The sequence below is a fragment of the Penaeus vannamei genome, chromosome 36 (genome assembly GCF_042767895.1).
Source record: "Penaeus vannamei isolate JL-2024 chromosome 36, ASM4276789v1, whole genome shotgun sequence".
NCBI classification, from domain to species: Eukaryota; Metazoa; Arthropoda; class Malacostraca; order Decapoda; family Penaeidae; genus Penaeus; species Penaeus vannamei.
The window spans coordinates 17,691,187-17,716,186 of record NC_091584.1 but is presented as its reverse complement, the minus strand read 5'-3'; the positions used below and the strand labels follow the sequence as shown (position 1 = coordinate 17,716,186).

At 35.2% G+C, this 25,000-nt stretch overlaps 1 protein-coding gene across 2 annotated transcripts; it reads right to left on the bottom strand.

The window, feature by feature from the left end:
• Positions 1–86: 86 nt before the first annotated feature.
• Positions 87–22,954, bottom strand: LOC113827430 (uncharacterized). 2 transcript variants are annotated; one of them, XM_070114812.1, is made up of 12 exons: positions 22,820–22,954; positions 20,871–20,972; positions 20,470–20,667; positions 20,203–20,302; positions 18,379–18,875; positions 17,875–18,129; positions 17,151–17,249; positions 13,982–14,026; positions 13,419–13,512; positions 12,726–12,887; positions 11,721–11,887; positions 87–8,419 (listed from the first exon to the last, which is right to left on the bottom strand). In XM_070114812.1, the coding sequence occupies exons 2-12, from the start codon at positions 20,955–20,957 to the stop codon at positions 8,174–8,176; spliced, it is 1,950 nt and encodes a 649-aa protein (XP_069970913.1). In that variant the 5' UTR covers positions 20,958–20,972; positions 22,820–22,954; the 3' UTR covers positions 87–8,173. The 2 variants fall into 2 exon arrangements, with proteins under 2 accessions (XP_069970913.1, XP_069970914.1); XM_070114813.1 differs by lacking the exon at positions 13,982–14,026.
• Positions 22,955–25,000: the final 2,046 nt, after the last annotated feature.

The window sequence follows — 25,000 nt, the reverse complement described above, 5'->3', positions numbered from 1 at the left end:
ATATAATATTAGTAATCCTGGTAAATCAGTGAATTTTGTGTTCTAAAATGTTTGTTACTCTTTGGGATAAATGAAGAACAAACAACAAACTTTTTCTTATTTATTTGGTAAAGGAAGAAAATACCCATTTTTACAATATTTTCATATGTACAGCTCTGTACAAAACGTCCAAAGGCAACTGTCAAGACAAGAAAGAGTGAAATACATCACAAAATTAGTCAAGGGTACACAACTGGATGACTCCTATAAATGTGATGTCATTAATTATTTCACACAAGTATTCCCAGAGTTCAAAACAGGTAGTAAACCCAAGTGTGTGGTACTGCACACATTATAAAAAACTATGCTGTTGTGTAGGGCCATATAAAAATAATAATAATAATAATAATAATAAAAAAAGACAATGTTTAAACACCGTTTTTCACCGGTAAACATTTTATACAACTCTTGTGCTCCCTCTTGACACACTTTGTCGGAAAAAATGTTATCATCTACCCTAAAGAGAACTTGAGACGTGAAGGGCACTGAAGTCTTAAAATTAGTTTTGATCCTGGGAACGGAGGGTTGTATGTGGGGGACGACAAACTGTGACCAAACACGAACCTCCCTGCTTCGTTATTCCTGGATGATTGAAATCTTACACATAACTACAAGGGGGACTGAGGAGGGCTGGCGGGGGGCTGGGGGCTAGGGGTAAGACAGAGATGCCTGGATATATATACTTGGGGATGGGAAGGCTTGTGAGAATTTGAACATTATAACAATAAAAAAAATATAATAACTAAAAAATAAGGAAATAAAAAATAAAAACCAATAAAACTAAGAATAACTACAAAAATTTAGAAAAGTGTCCGGGTAAGGGAGGGGGGGTGGGGGTAAGATACAAAAGAGTGAGGGAAGTGTTGAGGGGAACTCGCAGGTAAAAGGCTTTATCTCCTAATAAAAATACCATTGTATTACTTATTTAAAAAGTTCTTCACAGAATAAGAAAAAATGATTACTACAAAAAGAATAAATACCATACATATCACTAACTTAAAAAAAGAGAGAATAATAAAAAGCCTTAATTATGTACCTTTGCAATACTTAATATTTGATGATTAGTATCAACATAAAACATCAATAAATGGACAGCCAAGCCAACTGAAATCATGGATACATAATATCATCAGTTTCCTAAACCAAGGGCACATTTACATACATCAAATTTGAAGATAACACATATATAAGGTCTGACATATAAAATACACAGTAAACAAAAATATTCATGTAAATAAATCATCTCACTAACTTAGAAGCTTAGGACCAAACAGATAAAACAACTTACAAAGAAAAATAATGATAATAATCACAATAATAACGTTAATAATAATAATAATATTATTATTATTAATAACAAGGATGATGATGATAATAATAATAATAATAATAATAATAAAAATAATGAAAAGTTGAAAAGTTGTTAGCCTAATATCTACTGAGTATTTAAAGATATTGTTTAAAAACAGAAGAGGTACATTAATATCAAACATTCCATAGTTCAAAAACAACAAAAAACAAAAAATACTACTCTTGTTATATAGCCACATGTAATGGATGTTTGGATATCTGTCGCAGTTACCTTACACCCTTGGACTAGACAACAACGGATCATTACCTTTGCAGCTACTATTGTGCTAATAAAAGAAAAGGGAAGAGAGGATGAAAATGTGGGATAAGAAGAAAAAATCATATTCAACACTAACACTAAAATATATGACACTGGGAAATGAAAAAGAAAGAAAAAATATCTTACCCTTAAATCTTTTGGCATTTACTGTGATTTAATCCTTGTACAAAAATCTAGTACTGCTTGCTTAAACTGCAGTGAATTACACACATAAATACAATGGCTTGTTACACAACCATCAAAAATAATAATAATAAAAGTTACGGAACATTAAGTAATCATGATGAAAAAAAAAGAGTAATAATGAATCTATTTAGATATTGGTGTATCCTCTGAGATTTAAGCTCCTTTATCATAGTGTACAAAAAAGTATCCTAAAGGTTTCCCAAAGGGCGACGACCAATTCCTTTGTCGTCAGATCACATAAATATGTTGTACATTTCGAGTCTTGAGGGGGAAAAGGAGAGAGGGGAGATGGGGGGGAATGGGGGGGGGGGAGAGGGAATTCAAGGCATAGTTTCTTATTCATTAATAAGATGTCTAAATCACACTTTATGCAGCTACATGGTGCAGACCACTTACGTTGTCGATACTATTATCATTAATAATGATTATGATAATAATAATAATAATGAAAAAGACAGACGCTTTGTCATTTGATGAACCAAATCTTAAGATCAATAAATAATAACCTTAGACAATCCTTGTGAATCAGGAGCTCTATCTCTTGGCCTCCTTATCATTTTAACTGTTTTAATATAAACTAGAGGTAGGTTATATTTAGCAGGGCCTCTGTAAGCCCCTGTACAATACAGTATAAAAAGAAATGTCAATTTCTATTCTACATTCCACACCCAATTGGCACAACTGTGCCAACTACCTATTGAGAAAAAAAAAAAGATTATAAAAATACAGACAAAAAATCAAAACATGCACAAAAGATATACACCCACTCAACAATGCTTAAATTACATAATTCCATCACAAAAACGTGATGGTAATAATAGTAATAATGACAATAATGATGATAATAATAATAATAATAATAATAATAATAATAATAATTACAACAACAATAATAATAATAGTAAAATACTAAAAACCACTGATGAAAACTGACAATACATATAATGATGCGTTTCATCTAGCGTTTTCATTACTACCACAAGGCTTACACTAAAACTAAGGGAAGAGGGTAGAAAGAAGAAAATAATATTAATGATAATAATAACGAATAATTCACCAATACAACACATTAAATCATTTACCTTCATTGGGCAAAGCATAACTACAAAACATGAACCAACCTTATATAGAGTACACTGGGTGAGAAAGGAAAATAATACAAAATACAAGGGGAGAGAGAGGGGAAAAGGGGAATGGTGAAATAAGATAAAAGGTAAGCGAGAGTGAATAAATAAGAGTAGAGGAGTGGAATGGAGTGGGATGGGGGAGGTGGAGGGAGCTAGGAGAGTAGAGGCGAGAGAGAGAGAGAGAGAAAAAGAGTGACAATAAAAAAAGAAAATATGAAACACACACCTGCAAGTGCTGTATACCAGGACACCATCACAAGGCTTAAGCTGCAACCAGGTTGTACCATTTATTGTCCACAAGCACCCTCAAACCCCTTTTATATCTGTAAGAACAGAGCTTTTGCTTCTCTGCTCCTGAAGTGCTTCTTCGTCATGACACTTTTTTTCAGTCCTTATGCAAAACTGCAGAAAATTACAGACAAAATATCCCAAAAGTTTCACATTAAATCCCATGACTACTTAATGTCCTAGAAATTCTTACAACATTGTACCACATACATCACAAGTCTGATAATCTCTGTGATGGCATCCCTGGCAATACCGAAACAATTTATGAAAGGAAGAAACGCAAACAGGCAATAACGAGCACACTATCACAGGATCATGAAATTGTTTGCCTCATGTGCTCTTGCAATTTACTCTGCAACACATGACAATAAAAAAGCAGCCTGCAAAACGTAAATCCTAGAAGTTCTGCTAAAAATGAAGGCTGTCATGTATATGGGAAATAACTAAATAATTCACAATAATAATAATAATAAAGGGGGGCTCCAATACTGACTGTACATTTCACTTCTTTGGTAATTTCAAACAAATACACTCCTATTACAGAAAATAAAAAGAATCCGAACAGCAAAAGTAAATGAAAGTACCGGATTGCCTGCATAAAATTTAACAGATTCTACCTCTGCCAAAAAAGTCTGAAACATACATAACTAATTTCAAATCAATGGAGCTCTTGGTATAAAACTCTACCTAATACCAATTTACATAAATATTATTTGTCATGGTTCACATTAAAACTGAAGAGATCTCATCCATAAGTAAAAAAGAAGAAGAAGAAAAAAAAAACATACATTCAAAAAGAAAAAGAGAGAGAGAGTGAAAGATTTAAACAAACAACTAAGCTGCACAAATTGCCCAACAGTTTCACAGTTATAAATAGTCCTCACTCAATATGCTAATTGTACATGACTTATCGCCTACAAAAGTATATATATAAAAGACCCACAAGATCTTTGTATCTTACTTATTATGTCAAGTAAACGGGCTCACACACAAAATGAAGAGCGAAAGTGAGTGAGTGACAGAGAGAAAGAGAGAGAGAGAGAGAGAGAGAAAAAAAGGTTATTAGATATAATGAGCCAAGGCACAGGGCAGGATAATCGAGCAGGAAAATCAATAATATGAAGGGAGAGCAGTAAGCTTATAAGGAAGACAATGACGAGGGAAGGGAGACGAATGGGGCTATGGGGGGGACAAAGGGAGCATGACATACATTGAGCAAGGGCTTTCAAGTGAAGTGGGGTGGGGGCGGGGGGTCAGTTGGGGTTTTAAAATTGCTTGAGGTAGAACAAGATCCTAGAAAAAAATCAATAATAAATGAATAAAAACTTTGAGTATTTAACACATCCTTATTGAAGTGTTTTCATATAATGATAATGATAATGATAATAATAATAATAATAATAACAATACTCAATAATAATACCAATATCAACAATAAAAATATCTATAATAATAATAACCATAATAAAAGTTATAGCATGGTTAAATTACAATAAAAGGCAAAATCTGGACACCAAGATCTGTGTGGCAGTACTTGAGTTTCCTATTTCATGTCAGTCACAAAACAGAGGACTGAGAAATGTGTGTATTGCAGTAATTGTTTGAAAAAAATACTTCTGTTTCTGTTTCAAAGGCATATGCATTTTTAAAAATTCTTATTACTAGATCTTGTAGACTATCTTATGAATACTGTATTTCAAACATAAAGCCATTTAATATCATTACAAAATATAAACAGGAATCATAGATAAGTCTACATATAATTGTCTCTAACATAATATGTTCAGCTGTCTGTTAAAAAAAAAGAAAAAAAAAAAAAAAAAAAAAAAAAATGTATAAGTAAAAGTGATTTTTAAATTTTGAATGATTTCAATGTGAAAGCAATGATCTAAAGTTCCACTACTTGCTATATATAGAACATAGTTGCTGATGCACTAAGAAAAAATTTCAAAACAAAATAAAATTACGGTTTATCTTGCAACTAACTCCAGCTGAACAAGTATAAAAATAGACATCTAACATTTCTTTGTTGTTTTAACTTGTCCACCCACAGATCTGACCTGGCAAAAAAGACGACAGAGAGAAAATCATCAAAACATTATAAATTACCACACAATGTATCCTACAGTCCTGAACTAGGATTTTTCCTCATTATCGTTGTTGCAGCTGAGGTTCGTTTGATTTCCCATCACTTATGCATGAAACACAAATTATCCAACCCTCATAAGACTGGCTTTACAAAAACCACACTTCACACAGACAGATGGACTTTGCTATATCTTGTGTCAAATCAACCTTTCCTTCCCCTTGAGAACTGGTCTCTCTACTCTTTAAAGTGTCATTTTACTTTCACTTACTCTTTTCTGAACATACATTGCCTTCCATTTTACAGCATTATCAAGTATAAGATCTTAAATTCAAACACGATACAACCTATAATGACTTTTCTGCTAGCACTGCTACAAAACTCAACCTTAAAACTAAAAAACTAAAAAAAAACTAAAAAAAAAAAAAAAAAAAAAAAAAAAAAAAAAAAAAAAAAAAAAATCCAACACTACATCACATTTACTGAACAGCCATGATCAACCAAACCACATTTCCAAATAATGAAGATGGCAAACCTGACTCAAACAGATCTAATAAAATAAAGAGAGAAAAAATCATATAGCCATGGTAGAAATACAAAGAAACCTTTGAGTGCTTTCTTCCTCTCTGTGTCTCTCTACACAACAAGCAATATCTCAATGTAAATACTTAGACTGATTATTTGTATATGTCTACATGTTTGTGCATATGTGTGTACACTATATATTACATATATTGTATGCACACGCATACCTATACACATACATATATACACATCCAAATTCATATGATTTTTATTAGATCTTAATAATATGAGTATATCTGTGACTGCGAGATTCTTTCCATTTCCCTTTTAACAATAAAAAATATTAAAATTATGGCTTAATTAACTGTTCCTTGAGATTCATTAAAGTAATTATACAGAACACTTACTGATACAAATTTACCCTAACAAAAAATCTATCACACAAAAAAATCAGATCTCCAGGACAGAAAACATGGTTTAAAATTGCCATTTGATTCAAATCTATAATAATGTGTCAAAAATATTTCCCTGCATGAATAAGAGATTCTGTGGTTCAGTTTATCAGATCATATTAATTATATCCTATCAATAAGAATGTATCAATCTTCCGTCATCCCATCTTCATTTTATCGAAGCACGTATGTATTGCCAACAATCCTAGCCTTCTCACATCCTTGAGTGAAAGTTTAGTAATTGCAATGAGAGCATTAAAAGAGGCCATGATATTTCTGCTCGAATTCCAATCACTTCCAAAGTGACCACGAGACAAAGGATATGACGAGATAAATTAGGAATTAAAGCGAGTATTTTAAGTAGATAAATTGTGGAAAAATTTGAGCATTCCTCGGGCAAAATGTAGAGCACAGCAAGTTGCATTACTATTGGGGTATTCTGTATCACAAGTTCCATTCAATGACAAAGTTTAAATAGAGTTCCACTACTTGTTAATTGTGTTTATCGCAAAGCCTCACACTGGTAGAAAGTTTTGGAGTATGTTTGAACTTCATATATCTGAATTTGTGACATGTTCTTAGACTGACAGATAGATATACAGTATACATAAATACTTTTCTGAATTCTTATGTATTATAAGAAAAAGTAACAGTAATATTAATGATAAAAACAAGATATATAGCTGTAAAAAGAATGTGAACTTTAAGTAGTTTGCAATAGGGCAGCACTGAACATTTCAAAAAGAGATCCCATGCTACAGATCAACATACAAATATTTAAGAAATAATAAATAATAATAATAAAAAGTGTAAGCAAAACTTTTTCATTGCCTCACTGCAGGCAATAAAGTCCTATAACCTAAAGCTGATGCAAATATGATCTGAAAACCTATGCCGTGAATCAGGTGGAGACTCTGTAAGAATATATGGACTGATGGTGCCTTCAATGAACAGAAATAACAATAATTAACAAGTGCTGTATATGAAAATAAAAGAGAAAAAATGCTGTGGCTCCTCCATATGGAGTTGCTCTGTTGACCTGTAAAATTTTTGTAACTGAGATACAAAACCTTCCAAATTTACTAATGCAAAACATGTAAATTGTAAAAGCAAAAAGATCACTTCTTCCAGCAGCTAGTTGAGGAAAGTCACACACCTCCACCGAACTCTGGCATGTCTATGTTTCTGCTCCTTTTAATGTCAATGCACATTAGCTTATGTATACAAAAAAATATGCAACTATGCTCTCAATTACAGTCCTTCTGTGCTGGGATAAAAAGGGCATTTGTTTGTTCTTTTGAAGTTCAATTATACAAAAATCTTGTCACCAAAAAATTAATTTTAGAAGTTACGCACACACACACAAAGTATCACATATACAGATTTGGATGATTAATTTTTCTTGATGATATGTCTCAGCCACCAAAACTGTGACACACTTTTAAAGCATTCAAAAAACATACCCTATACACATTAGATAATGTTTGTGAGATTCTTCCATGAGATTAAATAATACCCAACTTAAAGCAATATCTATTAAACCTAGTCTTACACTTACGAGCTGATTCTTTACTTCAAGGAGAAACAGCAACTAAACACTGCCGACTGGGGCCATCTGACGGCACTTCTTGTCTGACAGTTTCTACTTCCAACCCAAAAAGACACTGAGCATGCATTTCTACATTAAGACTCCCCTGAGCTTGCCTCAATGTTTCCGAGTGTCACATTCTGATGTGGGATAGGCAGCATCCCCCCTTTTATTTGTGCAGGGTCACCAAAGCCTCTGTGTTACATTTCTATGCTGTTATTTTCCACTGGCAGCTTTTCCCTGCAAGGCCTTTCAATTATCCAGGAGCTGTGAGATATACTTCCTGCCCTGGTCTTCCTCCTGTGGTGGTTGGTCATGGCCAGGTGAGTCATCCACAGGATGCTGTGGTGTGCCCCCTGGATCCTGGGGACTGTCCTCAAGGGATGGGGTGGCTTGAGGAGCACCTGTTGGGGAGGCAGCCTGCTCACGGACTGGAGCTGGGATCTTCAGCAAGGGTGGGGGTGGCGGCCTTGCCTCGCTTGCTGCTTCTGATGAACCCTAAGAGAAACAAATGTAATATCTTTAAGAATGCGTGGATCTCAACATCATGGACTTCTACTAAATAGTTTACATATATTTTACATTACACATCCATCTAAAGATTATGATTATTATAGTATAAAAAATTAAAAATTGACAGTATCTAACCAAGAGGATTTACTCAGGACAACCTCCCTTTTTACCCTTACAGCCAGGTGTAGAAGAACACTCGTGAATGGTGACAAGACTATGCCTCTCCTTTGGCTTTTTCTGTATAAACGTTTTTAGCTTTTTTGCCATTTCCAATGTCTATATTTGTCATTTGATTTGCTTTATCTAGATGGTATCAGAATGTCTCCCTTGCACAGACTCCATATCATCTCTCTAGGTAGTCCATAACTCAGTGCAATAATGTTATCAATAAACAAAATTTTCTTATTTGTTTCATTTCATCCCCCCCCCCATAATATCCAATTTTCTATAATGCCTGTGATGCTGGTGAAAGTAACCTTGAATGGAATCCTGATCATGAAAAAATTGTGTAAAGTGCTCATTTATAGTTGGTTAGTTCACAGTATTCGTACATGAATGTCGAAACCACCTAATTACTGTTAGACTGGTTATGTTTTGAAAGTAGCAAGGTATTAACTGACAATGGGTATGCAGATACTTAGCACCAGGTACACCTGCATGGACTTTTACTTGTTGCAAACATACATACTGCATTTGATAATGATACTCATATATATGAGTTTGTGGATGTCCAAAGAATATCTTTATACCAAATAAAAAAGGACAGAAAAGAAAAAAGAAAAAAATCACAAAGATTTAAAAGCAAACACCTAAAAACAATGTTCTACCAACATATCACTCCCTGGCAATAAATTGTACCTTAAGAAGTGGTACGTATATGTAGTGAGAATGTGCAAATTATGATAACAAAATTCTGTTTTGGTCTAGCCCTGATGATTGGTTTCCTGTCATATTTAAATCTGATTTGAAACTGATAGTTGATGCTGGAAAGAAAACTTCAATACAGTGCTCATGTAGGAGGTGGATTATTGAATTTCCGAAAACTAAGCAAGATGTAGCCTATTCTATGCTAAAAATGATAGTTCACAATAACACCTGCAATAAAGTAAAAACTATGTGTAATATTGAAAATCAGTCTTATGATTGGTATTTGTTAAGAGTTGACACACATATTACACCTTTTTTGAGCTTTTCCTGTAAAAAATGCAAATTGTTGATGTTAATGTAACTATGCAGACAACCCAACCCACCCTTGTCTCCAATGTTTTTTATTCAATAATTTACAAAAGATAATACATGCAAATGATTTTAAAATTTTCTATGGTTCTCTGCAATGGCCATGCTTTGAATTTATGAGAGTGTGCTTATTCCATTTTTTTCTCTCTACAAAGAAGCAAGTTTAGTCTTATTACCGTAGAATGATTCAAACAATTAACTTATTCTGTGTGTAATTCATATAAATATATCCTTCCTCGCTTAATACAACCCCCTTCCCAGTCTGGATTGTGGGACATATCCAAAAGCTGCACTCACACTCATTTATTTTACACGTGCTTCTATAATTCTCTAAATTGATTGGATGTGTTGTATTCACCCAAGGATTATGTGATTACAATATATTTGTACTGAAATTGCCATCCAGTCTTCCATTTTTTCATAATATAATAAAAATATTTTCAAGTTTAAATCAGTATTCTTTATGCTTTAATGCATATGTGAAATGTTTCATGCAGGAATATCTGTTTTCATAAAAAAAGGAAACAAAAGAAAGAAAGAAAAAAAAAGACTTTCCTTTGCAAAATGTGTTAATAATTGAAAAAAGTAACTCAAGCCTCATTGAAAATTCAACTCTTTTTTTTTTCTTCTTTTTAGATAACATGATATTTAATAAAAGTTTACATAAATAAAGAATTTTGGTAAGTGTTCAAATTTCCAATGTCCATGTCTCAGTTCTATGTTTACATAGGTTTGCAAAACACGTCACAGCCCATTTACCGACATTCTTTTACAGACCCTAACTTGAGTGCCCAAGAAAGCCTTGTGAAATGTAAGGTATTGGAAAAACAAGAAAAGTTTTAAAAACTACCTCATCACATGCCATCTGGCAACTAGTGGTTAAAAAATACTGTGGACAGTACATAAACCCACAGTTAACATGTTAACCCCTTGGATCTGGTTGCTTCACAGCATTCCAATCGCTCGAAATACAGGCACTGTACTTACTTGAACAGCTGCTCCACCAGGTGAGTGGCATGTAGGCTGGGCGTGTGCAAACACTTGTGTGCGGTGACAAGACACAATGCAACCCCTTTGCAATGTTATTTTCTCTCTATGTAAAAGTATTTCTAGCTTATTTTCCAGTTTTCAGTGTCCTTATTTGGCTTGCTCTATCCAAATATTTATACACTGTTTTCCTTGCACAGACTCCATATCACCCCTCAAGATTGTATCTAACTCAGTGCAAAAAAGAGAGAGAGAAAGAACAATAAAAAAAAAAATGAAAAGAAATTTTGTTATTGTTGTTATTGTTATTCTCTCTCTCTCTCTTTATTTCTCTCTCTCTTTACTTCTCTCTCTCTTTATTTCTCTCTCTCTCTCTCTCTCTTTATTTATTTTTCAACTCTCTGTAATACAACCTGTGCTGCTGGTAATGGCAGCTAAATGAGTCTAATCAGCCTCCAAGAGGCTTGTCCATTTGTGGCAAATCCTTTCAGTCATCCCCACCTTTGCTCATGATGGCAAGTTTGTGTCACCTGGGCCGCAGTTTATAAGTATTCCTAACTTTGTCTATGAAAGCATTTTCATCTAAACCCCAAATATGTCTGTAGCATTTCAGAAACAATATAACAATGTTCGCTTCCCATTTAAAATTCAGAACATTTTAACATCAATAAAACTACGAAATGCACACCTTACCCAAAGTATAAACTAAAGGAATGACATTTTCCATCATATGAACACAAAACAAAGGTAAAGGTCAGCTTCTCACAATAGGTAACATACTTTTTACTATACTTAGAAAAGTACATTATATACATATTATTAATTATACATGCACACACAGAATCCCTATAGACTTTGATATATATAAGTACATGCAAATTTCACTCCAAGTACAGGACCCCACAAAATCCAAATGTGCACAAAGAACAAACACACAGGAGACAGAGTACAATGAGCACCATTAAACAGGTACACAATACCTCTCTTACCAAATATACATAAACATAGCCTCTTAGACACCCCCCCCCCCCCCTGCTCCTTAAAGAAAATACATCTTGCTTACTTTGTTGACTTGAGGTGACGTGGACCTCTGAGCTGCCAGAGCTTCTCTAGCCGACTGGTGAGCTTTAGCCTTGGCCAAGAGGGAGTTGAGCGTTAAAGCAGCATTGAGCACAGCCAGGCCATCCTGAGGGTCTGTCTCAGGAATCTGTTCCTTGTCCTGAGACGAATCTGAGGTGGAAGAGATTGGATATGGTCAGGAAAGAATATGTAAAAGGAAAATGATCTAATAAGACTCAGAAAAAGAAAAATACCTGGGAAATAGCCTATGGTAGAGTAACTATTTGGAAAGAAATATTAATAAAAAAGAAAGAAAGAATAAAGATAAAGTAGCTTGGCATTTTAAGAAAGGAATCCTATACCCTAAGCTTAACAATGCATTAACCATAATGTTTTATGTCTGATGATCTTCGGTTACCTGATATCTAATGTCTAGTAAAAAACTGAAAGCTGTCAACAAGCTGTAAACTGCTTTTCAGATCTATAAGTAGTGATTAAGAACTAGTAAACCTAGTCTTGTTGACATGCTGAGTATTGTAAGACAGAAATTGTCATCTAAAAATTTGAATCTCCCTTCCAACTATAAAGGAAACTATGTTAATCACATGCTTACAGATATGCAAAAATATTATTAAATCTTAAACATGGGTGACAGGTGACACCCTATCACATATGCCTGTCCTCATCAGACTGTATAAAAAAATTCGCCTTTTGTTAACAAGGGCATCCAATAAGGGAGAGGGGGCTTCAATTGTCAACCTTGCCCCCCCCCCCCCCCCCCCCCCTGAAATGACAATCCTGGTTGTTACTGGGAGAACAATAATATAAATGAAGAAGAAATAAGGAAAAAAAAAAGCAAGAAAGGAAAAAATAGTGAAAATTCTAAAGAAAAAGACATAAATAATATAAAAGGAAAGAGGTCATGGAAAAGAGAAGGAAAGAGATATGAAGAAAAGAGAATGAGGAACAAAAGGAATAAAGAGAAATATCCCATTCTCCAAGAACTCACCGCTGATAACATGTTCCATCTGTTCTGACGTCCCACCCTCAGGCTCCTTCTTCTTCTTGGGATTTCTTCTGCGAGTCATGGGGGCAGTTCTGAACAGGTGGCTTGGCCGGTTTATCCCATGGAGCTTGAAGTAGAGGCCACATGCATTGCACACAATTTCACCTGTTGGGGGTGCAACACAAGGGAGTTAGACTATTTTCTGAGTTATAGAGTATAGAGCTGTGATGATCGATAGCCTTCATCACCACATTTTATAGCAACAGATAGACAACCTCTCTAGTATTTTTTGGGTGATGCTGATCAGCTCTCTGACAGACATGAGCAAGAATTGATTTGCTTAGTAAGCAAAGCAGAGTAAAATGCTGTATTCAGACCCTTCATTATACACATATTATTGGATCATATGTATTAACATGTGCACAACATTTTCCATCATTCTAATTCATCCTTTATTCATTCTCTCTCTGTCACTTAATGATTAAGACTAAAACTAAATAACATAAAAAAAATGCACACACAAATACAAAGACATAAAATATCTATAACATATATATCATATATAAACATATATGCATATAAATATAAATGTGTATATATAGATGCATATACATCAATACATGTGTGTTTGCATATCATGCTCAACTGCTTACAGGTCTAAAATCCCATCACAAATAGTGCCAACCCTTTGCTTACCTTTGTCATTGCGACGCCAGAGCTTAGTGTTGTTGGTGCCACAGTTGGAGCACATTGCATATGGCATCAGTTTGGGGGACATGGTTGCCTGGCTCTGAAAGGAAAAGAAATTTACCATTATAGCTAATAGGGATTAAATTTCATTTTGTAATCTATGCTACTTGTTTGTGAGAATTCTCTTCTTTATGTGTATTTCCATGTTGGAGGGTACATACATACATACATATGGATGTGGTTGTAATTATATAGCTGTAAGTAAGTGTCTGTATATGTAGATCTGAATTTCAAGGATTAAATGAATTTGCAGTTTTATAGTATAAGTAAGAGTCTATTTATAAAGATTAATACTGTGAATATAAGTGTACAGTTTGTGTGTGTGCTCAAACATCCCTGAATCTGTATCTATGCTCACATCAAGTCAATTTAAACTAAAAAACACAAGAGAGCCTGCACAATATATGACCCTAACAATAACAAAGAGCAAGGAATACATGAACACATACACACAAAGGACTAAAAACAGAACACTCGAAAGAAGGTAAAACAAGAAAAAAAAATCTCACCACAGAAGATCCTTTTTTGTAAACAAGCTGACCTAGTCCCAAGTCCTGAAAATTTCAGAGTTCACTAGAAATCTTACAGTAAAATAAAATGACTTAAAGAATAACATAAAATAATTCTAAAAGGAGCCTTTTCATTTAACCTTAATATTCATAAAAGATGACTAAATACATGCATGTGTTTATTGATGTGCAGCCTGAGCATGTTTTTAGTATATTCAATCTGTTTGCAACAAATCAAAATTTCCTTTTAGCCAAAACAAACTGAGAAAAAAGGTGCAAACACAAGGCTCATAAAATAAATTGTAAAGCATCACATGTGCTTCTGTTCATTTAAACACCTGAACATGCATGCAAAAGGATTAGCAGACGGAACATACAAAGTGAGCAAGAGCAGTGAAATTCCTTCACAATTTATTGTGTTATCAATCTAATACTACTATTAGTCACTAAGAGAAATTGATACTGGGGGAGTTCAAACCCTATATATAAACAGTAATAAATTGAGGACAAACTTTAGCCAAGTGGGTTCTTTTCTGATATGTAATTCTTAATCATTCTTCTCATAATAAAACTTTGTTTCATCTTTGTTGTAAAGCACAAGCACAACTTCCTTTTTTTACACTCTGCAATGGCGAAGATACAGTCTAGTGGTCATTTATAGTGATATAACTAACTGCAATGTCTGCCAAGAATTGCAATGATTTCAGAGGGTGTTGCTGGTCCAATATCACCAAGGCAATAGATAAAGCTGAGAAAGGATTGTTAGAGTGGGACTCTAGCTTAACCCAATAGTGACGGTACATTTATAAGCTGAAAATAATATTTTCCGGGCAGCTTCAAAACCGGTGCACAGGCAAGTCTGACAACCTGCCCATGCATTGACCGCTATGGGCAACAAAATCAGAGTGTGAGCTCCGATATGACGTCACACTGGCAGGACGCCTGGCAATGTTTACTTTTCCGGGTGTCTCATATGTGGGACATCCGTCGTAAGTGGGTTAAGGAAGAGATGCTGCCCACATCAAATCCTTTATCTTAGGCACTAAGAGGATCAAACAAAGGAATACTCTAGCTTACAATTGTAACACAAATTGTGTCCTTATCAGAGTCAAGGAACTTACTAATTGACAGCATATAGAAACCAATGGCACATTAGATGCACCCTCATTACAGCACAGCATATTCAGGGATAAAAAGTGTCTGCTTCCAGGGTGATTTTTTTTGGTCCTTTTTTTTAGGGTAATGTGCGTCTTACATACAGTCAAATACGGTCTTCAATATGGTCTTTAGTTCACTAACAAACATTAGAAATCAAAACTCCTTTACTTGGCTGCATTTCAACTATTCTCTCAAAATTACTTAACTGACCTTTACAAAAATGTTTAAGCAATCACATAAAACAATTTCTAACAAAATATAAAACAGACACAAAATGACTCTTAAACCTCCCCCTTCATTGAACTATTGTTACTGCCAGCCTAAGAGAAGTAGTCAATTACTATATCTGCCTATATATAAGACACTTTCTCCCTTATAAAAAAACCCTGAAACAACAGGTTCATATCACCTGCTTTGTGGGTTGAGGTGTATCCACATAAGCACATTCTTTTTTCATTGCCAAAATTAATCCTAAACAAGTTATATAAGGAAAATTAAGTTAAACTGATGTTCTTAAAAAATTAATACAATTGCTAGATTTACATCTGTAGACTAAAGAATCTCAGATGCTTTAATCGTATTTCCTTCCTGCATACATACCCTTTATAAGGTGTATGTATTATTTCTGTACCATACATTTTGATAAATGTTCCAACTTTTAACAGATACAAATCTAAACAAAGTAAAAATATTCCTTGGAGAACTAAATAAACTCTAAAAGAATTTCAAGCTCTTTCTGCCACCTGCAGTGACCACAGAACAACAACATAATAGTAATGTTACTACATCTACATTACCAAATACAACATCCCAGAACATTAAAGCAAACACACAGTAAGAGTAATTTCTTTAATATTTTTGATAAATAAGGCCCTTCCTGCAATATGGCAAATGAAACAATACACAAGATGAAAAAAAGGAAAGACAAGGGAAGAAGATGAAGAAGAAGAAAAGGAGAATGCTGGATGACCACTGTTTTTATCTGTATAGAACCAAAACCTGTACAAAGTGGAGCTAACAATATGATATACATCAGAAAACAAGGAAGAGCAATTCTGGGGTTATCATTGTTCTTTCTGGATGAGTTTGTTTTGAATAAAACTCAACAAGGTTTGCAGAGGATGAACAATCTAGCAGAAATAGAAGAGAAACAATGAGGCCTGCTCTGCCAGCCAATAGGCTAGGAGGATTGTTCACCTTGACCAATTAGTTTATCAACCCTCTCTGTGCTTTGCCTAACTATAGCCCCCTTTAGTGTCTCTAGGTATCTGTATAATAATATTTACATTACCTTTACAGCACTCTCTTCAAAATTTAGTTTCAAACTCCACTGACATAGGATGAAATGTGCTACTTCATTCCTCCCCCAAAATGTCTTTGTAAATCTGAGGTGCAGCTCATACATCAGCAGATGCAGTAAAGTTTATATTGTTATATACTGTATGTTCTGAATTCAAAATACATTTCATGGTTAGATTTTCTTATCATCTTCCAAACATTATTATGTGTGAAGAATTAGTTCACTCTATATGGGAGGCAATTCTTTAACTAATTCGCTCAACATTAAAGACAATTCTTGAACAAATTATTTTTGTCTCTAAAGTCAATTCTGTTTCAGATGCAACCCAGGAAGAACTTTAACTTCAACTTGTTTCCTAGAATAATTTCAAATAGAAGACCAACAAATTTGTACTTGGAGTTTTCTAACATGTGACACTGCAGCAGAAAAAAACACATCACTCTAATATAGAAAGAATTAAGTCTCAGCAGCAAACATTAGAAAACTAAAAGAAGCTTCCTTTCAAAAAGAAAGAAGGTAATACACACATGACACTAAGACCAGTCAAACAAACAACAAAAAGTTCATAAAAAACATTACACAAAATACAAAGGGAGAACAAGGGGGAACAATTACAAATGAAAGGGAATTAGAAAAAATAATAAGGTAATGTGGGAGGGTAAGAAATAATGTGGCACAATGAGTGAGAATCAAGATATCTCCTGCACTTACCATGGCCTGCTGGCTTGCACCCGGAGAAGCCTCATGGTTACTGGGTTCAGGTGAGTTGCTCAGCTGCCCTGTTGTTTCCCAGGCTTGACCTCCACTTTGCTGTTGGCATGAAGAATCACAGAGTTTAGTGGGTTTAAATAAGAATAGTGTGGTATGAGTAGAGTCTACAAACTGTATGTACGTAATATATGTATATACATATATATATATATGTATATACATATATATATATATATATATATATATATATATATATATGTATATACATATATATATATATATATATATATATATATATATATATATATATATATATATATATATATATATATATATATATATATATATATATGTATATACATATACATATGCATATATATGTATATATGTATATATGTATATATGTATATATGTATATATGTATATATGTATATATGTATATATGTATATATATATATATATAATTTTTTTTTTTTTTTTTTTGGGAGGGGGGATAAGATGATGTAGTCTATCATGGGTATTTGCTTGGATAAAAGGTGATACAATGAAAATGTGAAATAATTGAAATAAAAAGTAAACAACATATGGTAAGAAAATTCTGTGGGAAATCAGGATGAAATAATCATTGTTTGTTATCCTTTACAAGTACTCCCCACAACAAATGATATGTAAGTAAAAAAGTTGGTACGAAAATATATCTATACACAACCAATCAAACCCTCACCACAGCATAGGAGCCAACGCGAAAGAGGCCAAGTGGCAAGACAGGTGTTGAGTGTGTCAATCCACTGCTAGAGACCACAGGATGGAGCCCAGGAGGGGGAGGGTGAAGCCCTGTCACCTTGCGGTACATGGTCTCCTTGCCCGCCTCCTCACCACCTTCCTGCTCCTCCCAGCTATTCTCATCTTCCTCAAGTGGGTCGTCGGGTCCTAGCGGCACTGTCACTGGTTCATCTTTGATTTCTTCCTTGATTTCCGTCTGTAGGTTGTATTTGGGGAAAAAGCGAATCATTTTTTTAGGGCAATAGTGAATACCAGGGGGTTTGTGCAAAAGAATTCACACGTTATATATTTGGTATTTTACGCACACAAATACTTTATAATGGAAATTTTCTATTATTTATAATAACACCAAACCTCTTGTACAGAACATGAAAATATGGAAAATCCAAAATTTCCAAATTTCCCATCTCCCAAACTGAAAACTCTGCCTTAGAGCTTTTCTCACCTGCAGAAACTGTCCAGCGTAAGAGTCCAGAGCAGTGGCCTTTGGTGAGCATTTGTTCTTCTTGGTATGGTGCGAGCGAGGTTGAGTGGGCGTGACGGGATCAGGTGGTCCCTGTTCACCTGGAGGCCCCTGCCGCATGGACGACACGATCTGGAGCCAGCCAGTCTTTGTGGTGCCTTTCTCAGGGTCAGCCACTGGAACAGCCACCTTGAGGGGTAGAGACTGGGCCACAGGTGAGGAGACATGCATTGGTGGCGGAAGTGTCTGGGGGGAGGAGTTGACGGGCAGGGTAGTCGGCTGGTGTGTGGGAGAGTGTGTACTGGTTAGGGCAGGTGTAGGGGCAAGCCAGGATGAAGAGGAGAGGGGCGTAGAGGGCACAGTGGGAGGGGGTTCAGGGGCTGGTGCTGAGGGAGGTGTCAATAGACACTTCTTTTTCTTCTTCTTCTTTGCTGGTGGAGATTCCGGAGAGGGTACATGGTCCTGAGTGCGTTTTGTGTCTGCAAATGTAGAGTGGGAACTTTAATGGCCAGTTAACCCAATGTCGACGGGAAAATGGTGCATTCCCTTTTGTAATGCTTGGTTACGCCATTAATGCAGGTATATTTTGAAGCCAAAAATAAAAGATTCCGGGTGGCTACAAAATTGGCGGGCGGGGCTGACCAAGACTCTGCCCATCCACCGACTGTGGCCCGCTGCTGCGTCGGAGCGTGAGCCCCAATACAGCGTCACACTGGCAGGACGCCCGGCACTGTTTAGTTTTTCGGGAGTCTTATATGTGGGACACCTGTCGTTAGTGGGTTAAATGTTTCTGCACATAGATGGCTCTGCCAATGCTTAGCCACAAGGGAGTCAATTAGCAGATCTTGCGACCTCACTAATTTCTTGAAAAAGTGGGAAAATTCTTTTTATTTTACCAATGCTATCAATATTGACACTTATTTTTGTTATAAACATTATAAGTAATATCTTGTTATTGACATTACTAACAGCATTATCAAATATTAGAAAACATTATTGAAAATCAAGGAAAAGGGTAAAAATGGAGACAGGTAGTTTGCGTAATTGGCTCATTGGTGACAGTACTTGTGGGGCCATCTATATTTAAAAACAATTTCTAAATTCAACACACAATGGGCAATGACCATTGGATTCGGGCTAAGTACATACAACAAATCACACAAATTAATGTTTATAATGCAAAGTTGAGCAAATTAATAATAGAGTAATAGAAATTGATAATGCCGTATAAAACTGACATAAACCTATGCTTACACATAAAATATCTAAAAAAATAACCCAACAAAACATTTTCCTATTGTAAACATATTTCAAACTAAAAATAATGCATTTCCCTAAATGACCAAACCACTCATTAGGCAATCATGATTTTCTATAATCTATCAGCATAAAATGGGGGAAAACAGATATTATTGCAGAAAAAATGTTACACCAATCACTGGTACTTTTGGGTGGAATGTTTCCTTCACACTATCTAGGTCAAAGTGTGATCATATAACAAGTGACAAAATCTTTACAATCATTTACTCTGAATCAATGATTTGAATAGAGTATTTGCACTTTTTGTCCTAATTCACCATTTATTATTTTATTGCAGTCATACACAAGAGCATGTGAGAACTCTCAATTTCTAACTTGTACCAATCAAGCAAAATGAGAAACATTATAGACACCTAATGTTTTACATAACAGCCATGTATGAATTCATACTATGATAATAAAAAAAGAAATACTAGTGCATAAACTGATAAAGACACTAATTTCTGCTACTTAAAGTTAAAAGATTCCAAAATTCCAAATACTTACTTGATGTGTTGATAGTTCCTTCTGGAACAGCTAACCCCTTGATCTTAAGACACTCAGCTGTCTTCAGCAGAGATGCCAGATTGGCTTGACGTACGTTTACCTGTTGGGCAGGATTTTTGTGAAAATTATCATAAATCATTGCAACCTAAGAAATATGATCATAAGGTGAAAATATCTATCTATTTATCTACATCATCAATCAGTTTTAACATGTATTTACAAAGATGCAAAGCAAAGCAACATATAAATGAAAGCAAAGTGACTAACCTGTCCACAATACATATAATCCAGCAAGCACTCCACATCCTGCGCCCGCGCCTCATTCAAGACAATGACAGCACGAGTGCTGTCACTTGGCGTCTGCTGGAAAATCTCATCAAAGAAGTCACTGCAGGTGGCTAAGACTAACCGGTGCACCATGAACAAACGACCTTCACATGCCAGTGTTGCATCTGCATACCGAGGCTGTAATGTATGTATGTGTATTTTGGTTAATTCCATAAAATTAATATGTAAAGTATATTAATAGTCATTTTATTGTTCATGTCCCTTAGCTTAGGGTCTGTGGGGAAATCAAAGTGAAACTTCCTTCAAAACATACTTTTGGAATCAAGATATATAAAAAATGTGAAAAATGCATTTCTGGAGCATGAAAACAAAATACATACCTTGGTTCGGAGTCTGTGCAGAATGTGACAGAATGTCGCCTCATGGTTATTCCACCGAAGCTTTAGCAATCCTTCTGATAATGCCATCACAGCGTGACACACCTGTTGAGGACATAATTTTTTAGGAATTAGATGGGAAAGAATTTCATGGAGATCCTACACAAACATAATTGGTCACTTATATTTTTCAAACAAATCAAATATAAACATATGTAAATCTGAACATCTACAATGACTTTAACCAACAAAAAATTAAACTGAAGGGTAATATTTCTTAAAAGTTCCGCCAAACGATGATATTGGTATCCTTAGATTCCTCTCACCATCTACAATGCAAAAATGGAACCCCAAACACTCACATTATCGACAAGCTTGGCCCTAGATAGCGGTTAAGGGGATGAATGGTACCAAGGAAATTGCGGGGTGAAATATAAATAATCTACGAAGAATCAGTCTCCTGCCATGAAAATTTAGAGGATTCTATGTTTCCCTGGGCTGGGGTTGTGGAGGCAGCAGCCCCCTATGGGGATGTCACAGGGGGAACAGCCACCTAAACTAGACAATATAGTGTCTGATTCTGTGTTTACTATTCATATTTTACCCTGCAATTTCCCTGGTACCTTTCATGCCCTCCCCTGTTATCGAGCCCAAGAATGTGAGTGTTTAGGGGGTTTCCACAAAATAATATCTTTAGATTTGGAAACTGAGAGGAATCCAGCACCAAAATCATTGCAATCTGTTCGGAGGAATTATTAGAAAATATATCAACTGAACATAATTTAACACACAGAAAAAACAAAACAAAACAGAAGACTACTCATTTACTTCAAGCCATTCAATAACATAACAAGATCTTTGGCACCATCAGTTTTACTTTAGATGTCTTTTAAAGGTTACTTGAATTTTCAATGCTGACTTGTGGAAGGGAATTAATGTCTCTTAATTACAATGGGTCTCGCTACCATCAAGTCAAATAACCTGTGAAAGAAGTAGAGTAAAATCCTGAAATGTGTCACTGAGGTGTTACTTTTTTAATGCATGAGGTATAAATTAAATGCACCTGCAATTTACATATTTCTTAAATATAATATTCTCTTCATCTTACTCATTACATAATTTCTTCACCATAGTCATATACAAAGAAATTTTCTGAGTTAAGAAATCTGAAGACAGCTCCTACTAATGTACCACAGTATCAATTTGCATACTTAAATTATAGATAAAAATAAAGGTGACGCTTCTTTTTCGTAATATAAAAATGTATGCAAAATACAGCCAACAGTTTATTACTATTAGGATACACTGATCTAGACTCTTTTGAAATAATTTAAAATAAATGCAGAAAGCCGAATGTTGGACTGGTATAGTTTTCTACTTTTTCGTATCCATCACTATCAACCTAATCATCAACAAAGTAATAACTATGTGCCATGTGAATACAGTGGTTGCTAAATTTGTGAAAAAAAATTAAAAACCGAGAAGGACTGTTTGCGATACTTTGTAATCCCAAATTATAAATATATAAAACTAATACAAATTTCCGGAGGTTCACAAAATTCTCTAATTTTATAATTAAATTCCCCATTAATTTGACAAACTTCAATAACATCACTCAAACGGAACTTCACGTCTTGCAAAACGTCCTTGAACGCTTTGAAAACACGTTGTAAATCCTAAAACCTGATATCAACAGAAGAAAAATTGATATAACAAAGAGATTCACTGATCTCAAACCTTATCTCAAATACACAAAATTCACCACTAAACAAACAAATGCGATAGTCCTTCGAATTCGAGAGACATCTGAAAAAAGACACAGAAACATTCCTTACTTTACAAAATAACTCGGATACGAAAACAAAACTGAAAAAAACTCGGCAAAACTCGAGCCACAGAGAGTGAACACGTGTTTTGATATCGTCCATTATCTCTAAGGCTTTTATCCTTACCACTTCCGATCGAGAGCTCTTTCATAGGTCGATTCCCGTATTCAGATCTCGCAAAATCATGGGTTAACCGGCTTAAAATGCATAAAATACATATGTGATTCTTATCGTGTGAGCTCCTGCGTCCGCCATTACTCGGGCTCTGACGCTGATCAACAACACTGCGTCCGGATATGCTGTTAGATTATTTTTTAGAATCTTATCGACAATATTCCAGATGATGCGATTATTCATTGGTTTATGTTATTGCAATCTACTAATCAGATTTATCGATAGTTAGAATGAAAGGGTGATGGAGATGAAAAATATGAGTTATTTCGGTAATTCAAGTCGAAGTCACAGTCGGACATGTCCAGCCGATAAGCTTGCGCCGCGTTCATTAAAAACCGCGTGACATAATTTTTAAAAGAATTTTACCTCATAAATAACTGCGTGACACAAAGATACGCATACGCATTCCTCTCATCAATCATTCATTTACAAACTTCGAATAATTCAGGGGCTTAATAAAAGGAGAGGCACTGCATTTTCGTCTTTCCTTTTTTTAAATGGCGAATTGCGTCCGTGTTTTAATGCCCCCCTTCCCCCTACCCCCCACCTCTCTCTCTCTCTCTCTCTCTCTCTCTCTCTCTCTCTCTCTCTCTCTCTCTCTCTCTCTCTCTCTCTCTCTCTCTCTCTCTCTCTCTCTCTCGCTCTTCCATCCCCCCTCTCTCTCTTCCATCCACCCTCTCTCTCTTCTCTCCTCCTCCTCCTCCCCCCCTCTCTCTCTCTCTTCCACCCCCCTCTCTCTCTTCCCTCCTCCTCCTCCCCCCCCCTCTCTCTCTCTCTTCCCTCCCCCCCTCTCTCTCTCTTCCTTCGTCCCCCCCCTCTCTCTCTCTCTCTTCCTTCGCCCCCCCCCCTCTCTCTCTCTCTCTCTCTTATCCAGGGCACAAATATGTACATACCTCAGTGAGGAAATTATACTATTTTCAATCCTAATAATACTCGATGTATTTTCACTTCAATAATCCCTCTTGAAATCAGTACATATAAGGCGGGAATTCGTAATCATATACATTGCCGTCTTATATCCCATATCAAAACTATGGAACACACCAATCAATATATTTTACAAACGCAATGGACGAAATTTTAAGCTATGAAAAAACACAAAAATAAAAAAGCACCGCCATGTTTGCGACGCACTTTGATAACTAGCATTATCAATATCACATTATCAAATACTCATTGGGTTTTCGTAATGACTCTAAAAGTTTACGCACAGTGAGTCAGTGATGATTGTGTCATGATAAAAAACAAGTGAGTTGGTTATTGATCTACTCATCCGTGACTTATTTGGGGCGGAATGACTAACCACTTCGGGTAATATGTCTATTAATATAACTTATTGCGATAGATTTGCCCTTGATTTCTATGTGGATGAGTCGATCGCGTGACAACTAAATTTACATATTGCGAATTCTCGTCGTTTTCAATCAGTTATTATATAGTGGGATGGGGAAGATATTTAGTGATTAAATTGAATTCATGTAGAGAGAATTCGATGATCTTGTTCACCTTTCGTGTTGCGTTTACATCTTGTCTCGTCTTTTGCTCTTTCGAAAAAATATAAACGTAATAACAAATAGAAAACATAAAGGTGATGAAAATGTATACAACGAAACATCAAATATCATAGTAATAAATTTTGCCTGATTTTATATTCTACTCTTTCTGTAACATCTGACATTTAATGCAAAAACTGGACAGTAATGCATAAAAGTGAATCAGAACATGAATGTGTGAATAAAACTGGTTGAAACTTTTTCCCCGATAGTAATAATAAAATGTTTTTGATAATAGCGACGATGATTGACAGAGTGATGATGATAAAGGAGAGAGAGAGAGAGAGAGAGAGAGAGAGAGAGAGAGAGAGAGAGAGAGAGAGAGAGAGAGAGAGAGAGAGAGAGAGAGAGAGAGAGAGAGAGAGAGAGAGAGAGAATTACGATAACTAAATAAGAAAAAAATCGTACCTGTTAAGACATGGGTGGAATAGCATAAAATACTAAAAGCTAGTTAGACACATATAGATATACTAATTGAGAGTTTGTAGATGGACACGAAGATGGTGACAGAGATAACGAGCTGACCGAAAGACAAGGTGGAATAGATGGACATGAAGATAAACCGTGAGCAGAAAGATGT

Bases quoted from the DNA above. Each gene is read 5' to 3' on its own strand.
- LOC113827430 (XM_070114812.1), bottom strand. From the start codon at position 20,957: ATGGCATTATCAGAAGGATTGCTAAAGCTTCGGTGGAATAACCATGAG. The intron at 18,876-20,202 runs GTAAGTATTTGG...CTACATTTGCAG, and splicing joins AGGAACTATCAACACATCAA to ACACAAAACGCACTCAGGAC. The intron at 12,888-13,418 runs GTAAGCAAAGGG...CACCCCCAACAG, and splicing joins CTGGCGTCGCAATGACAAAG to GTGAAATTGTGTGCAATGCA.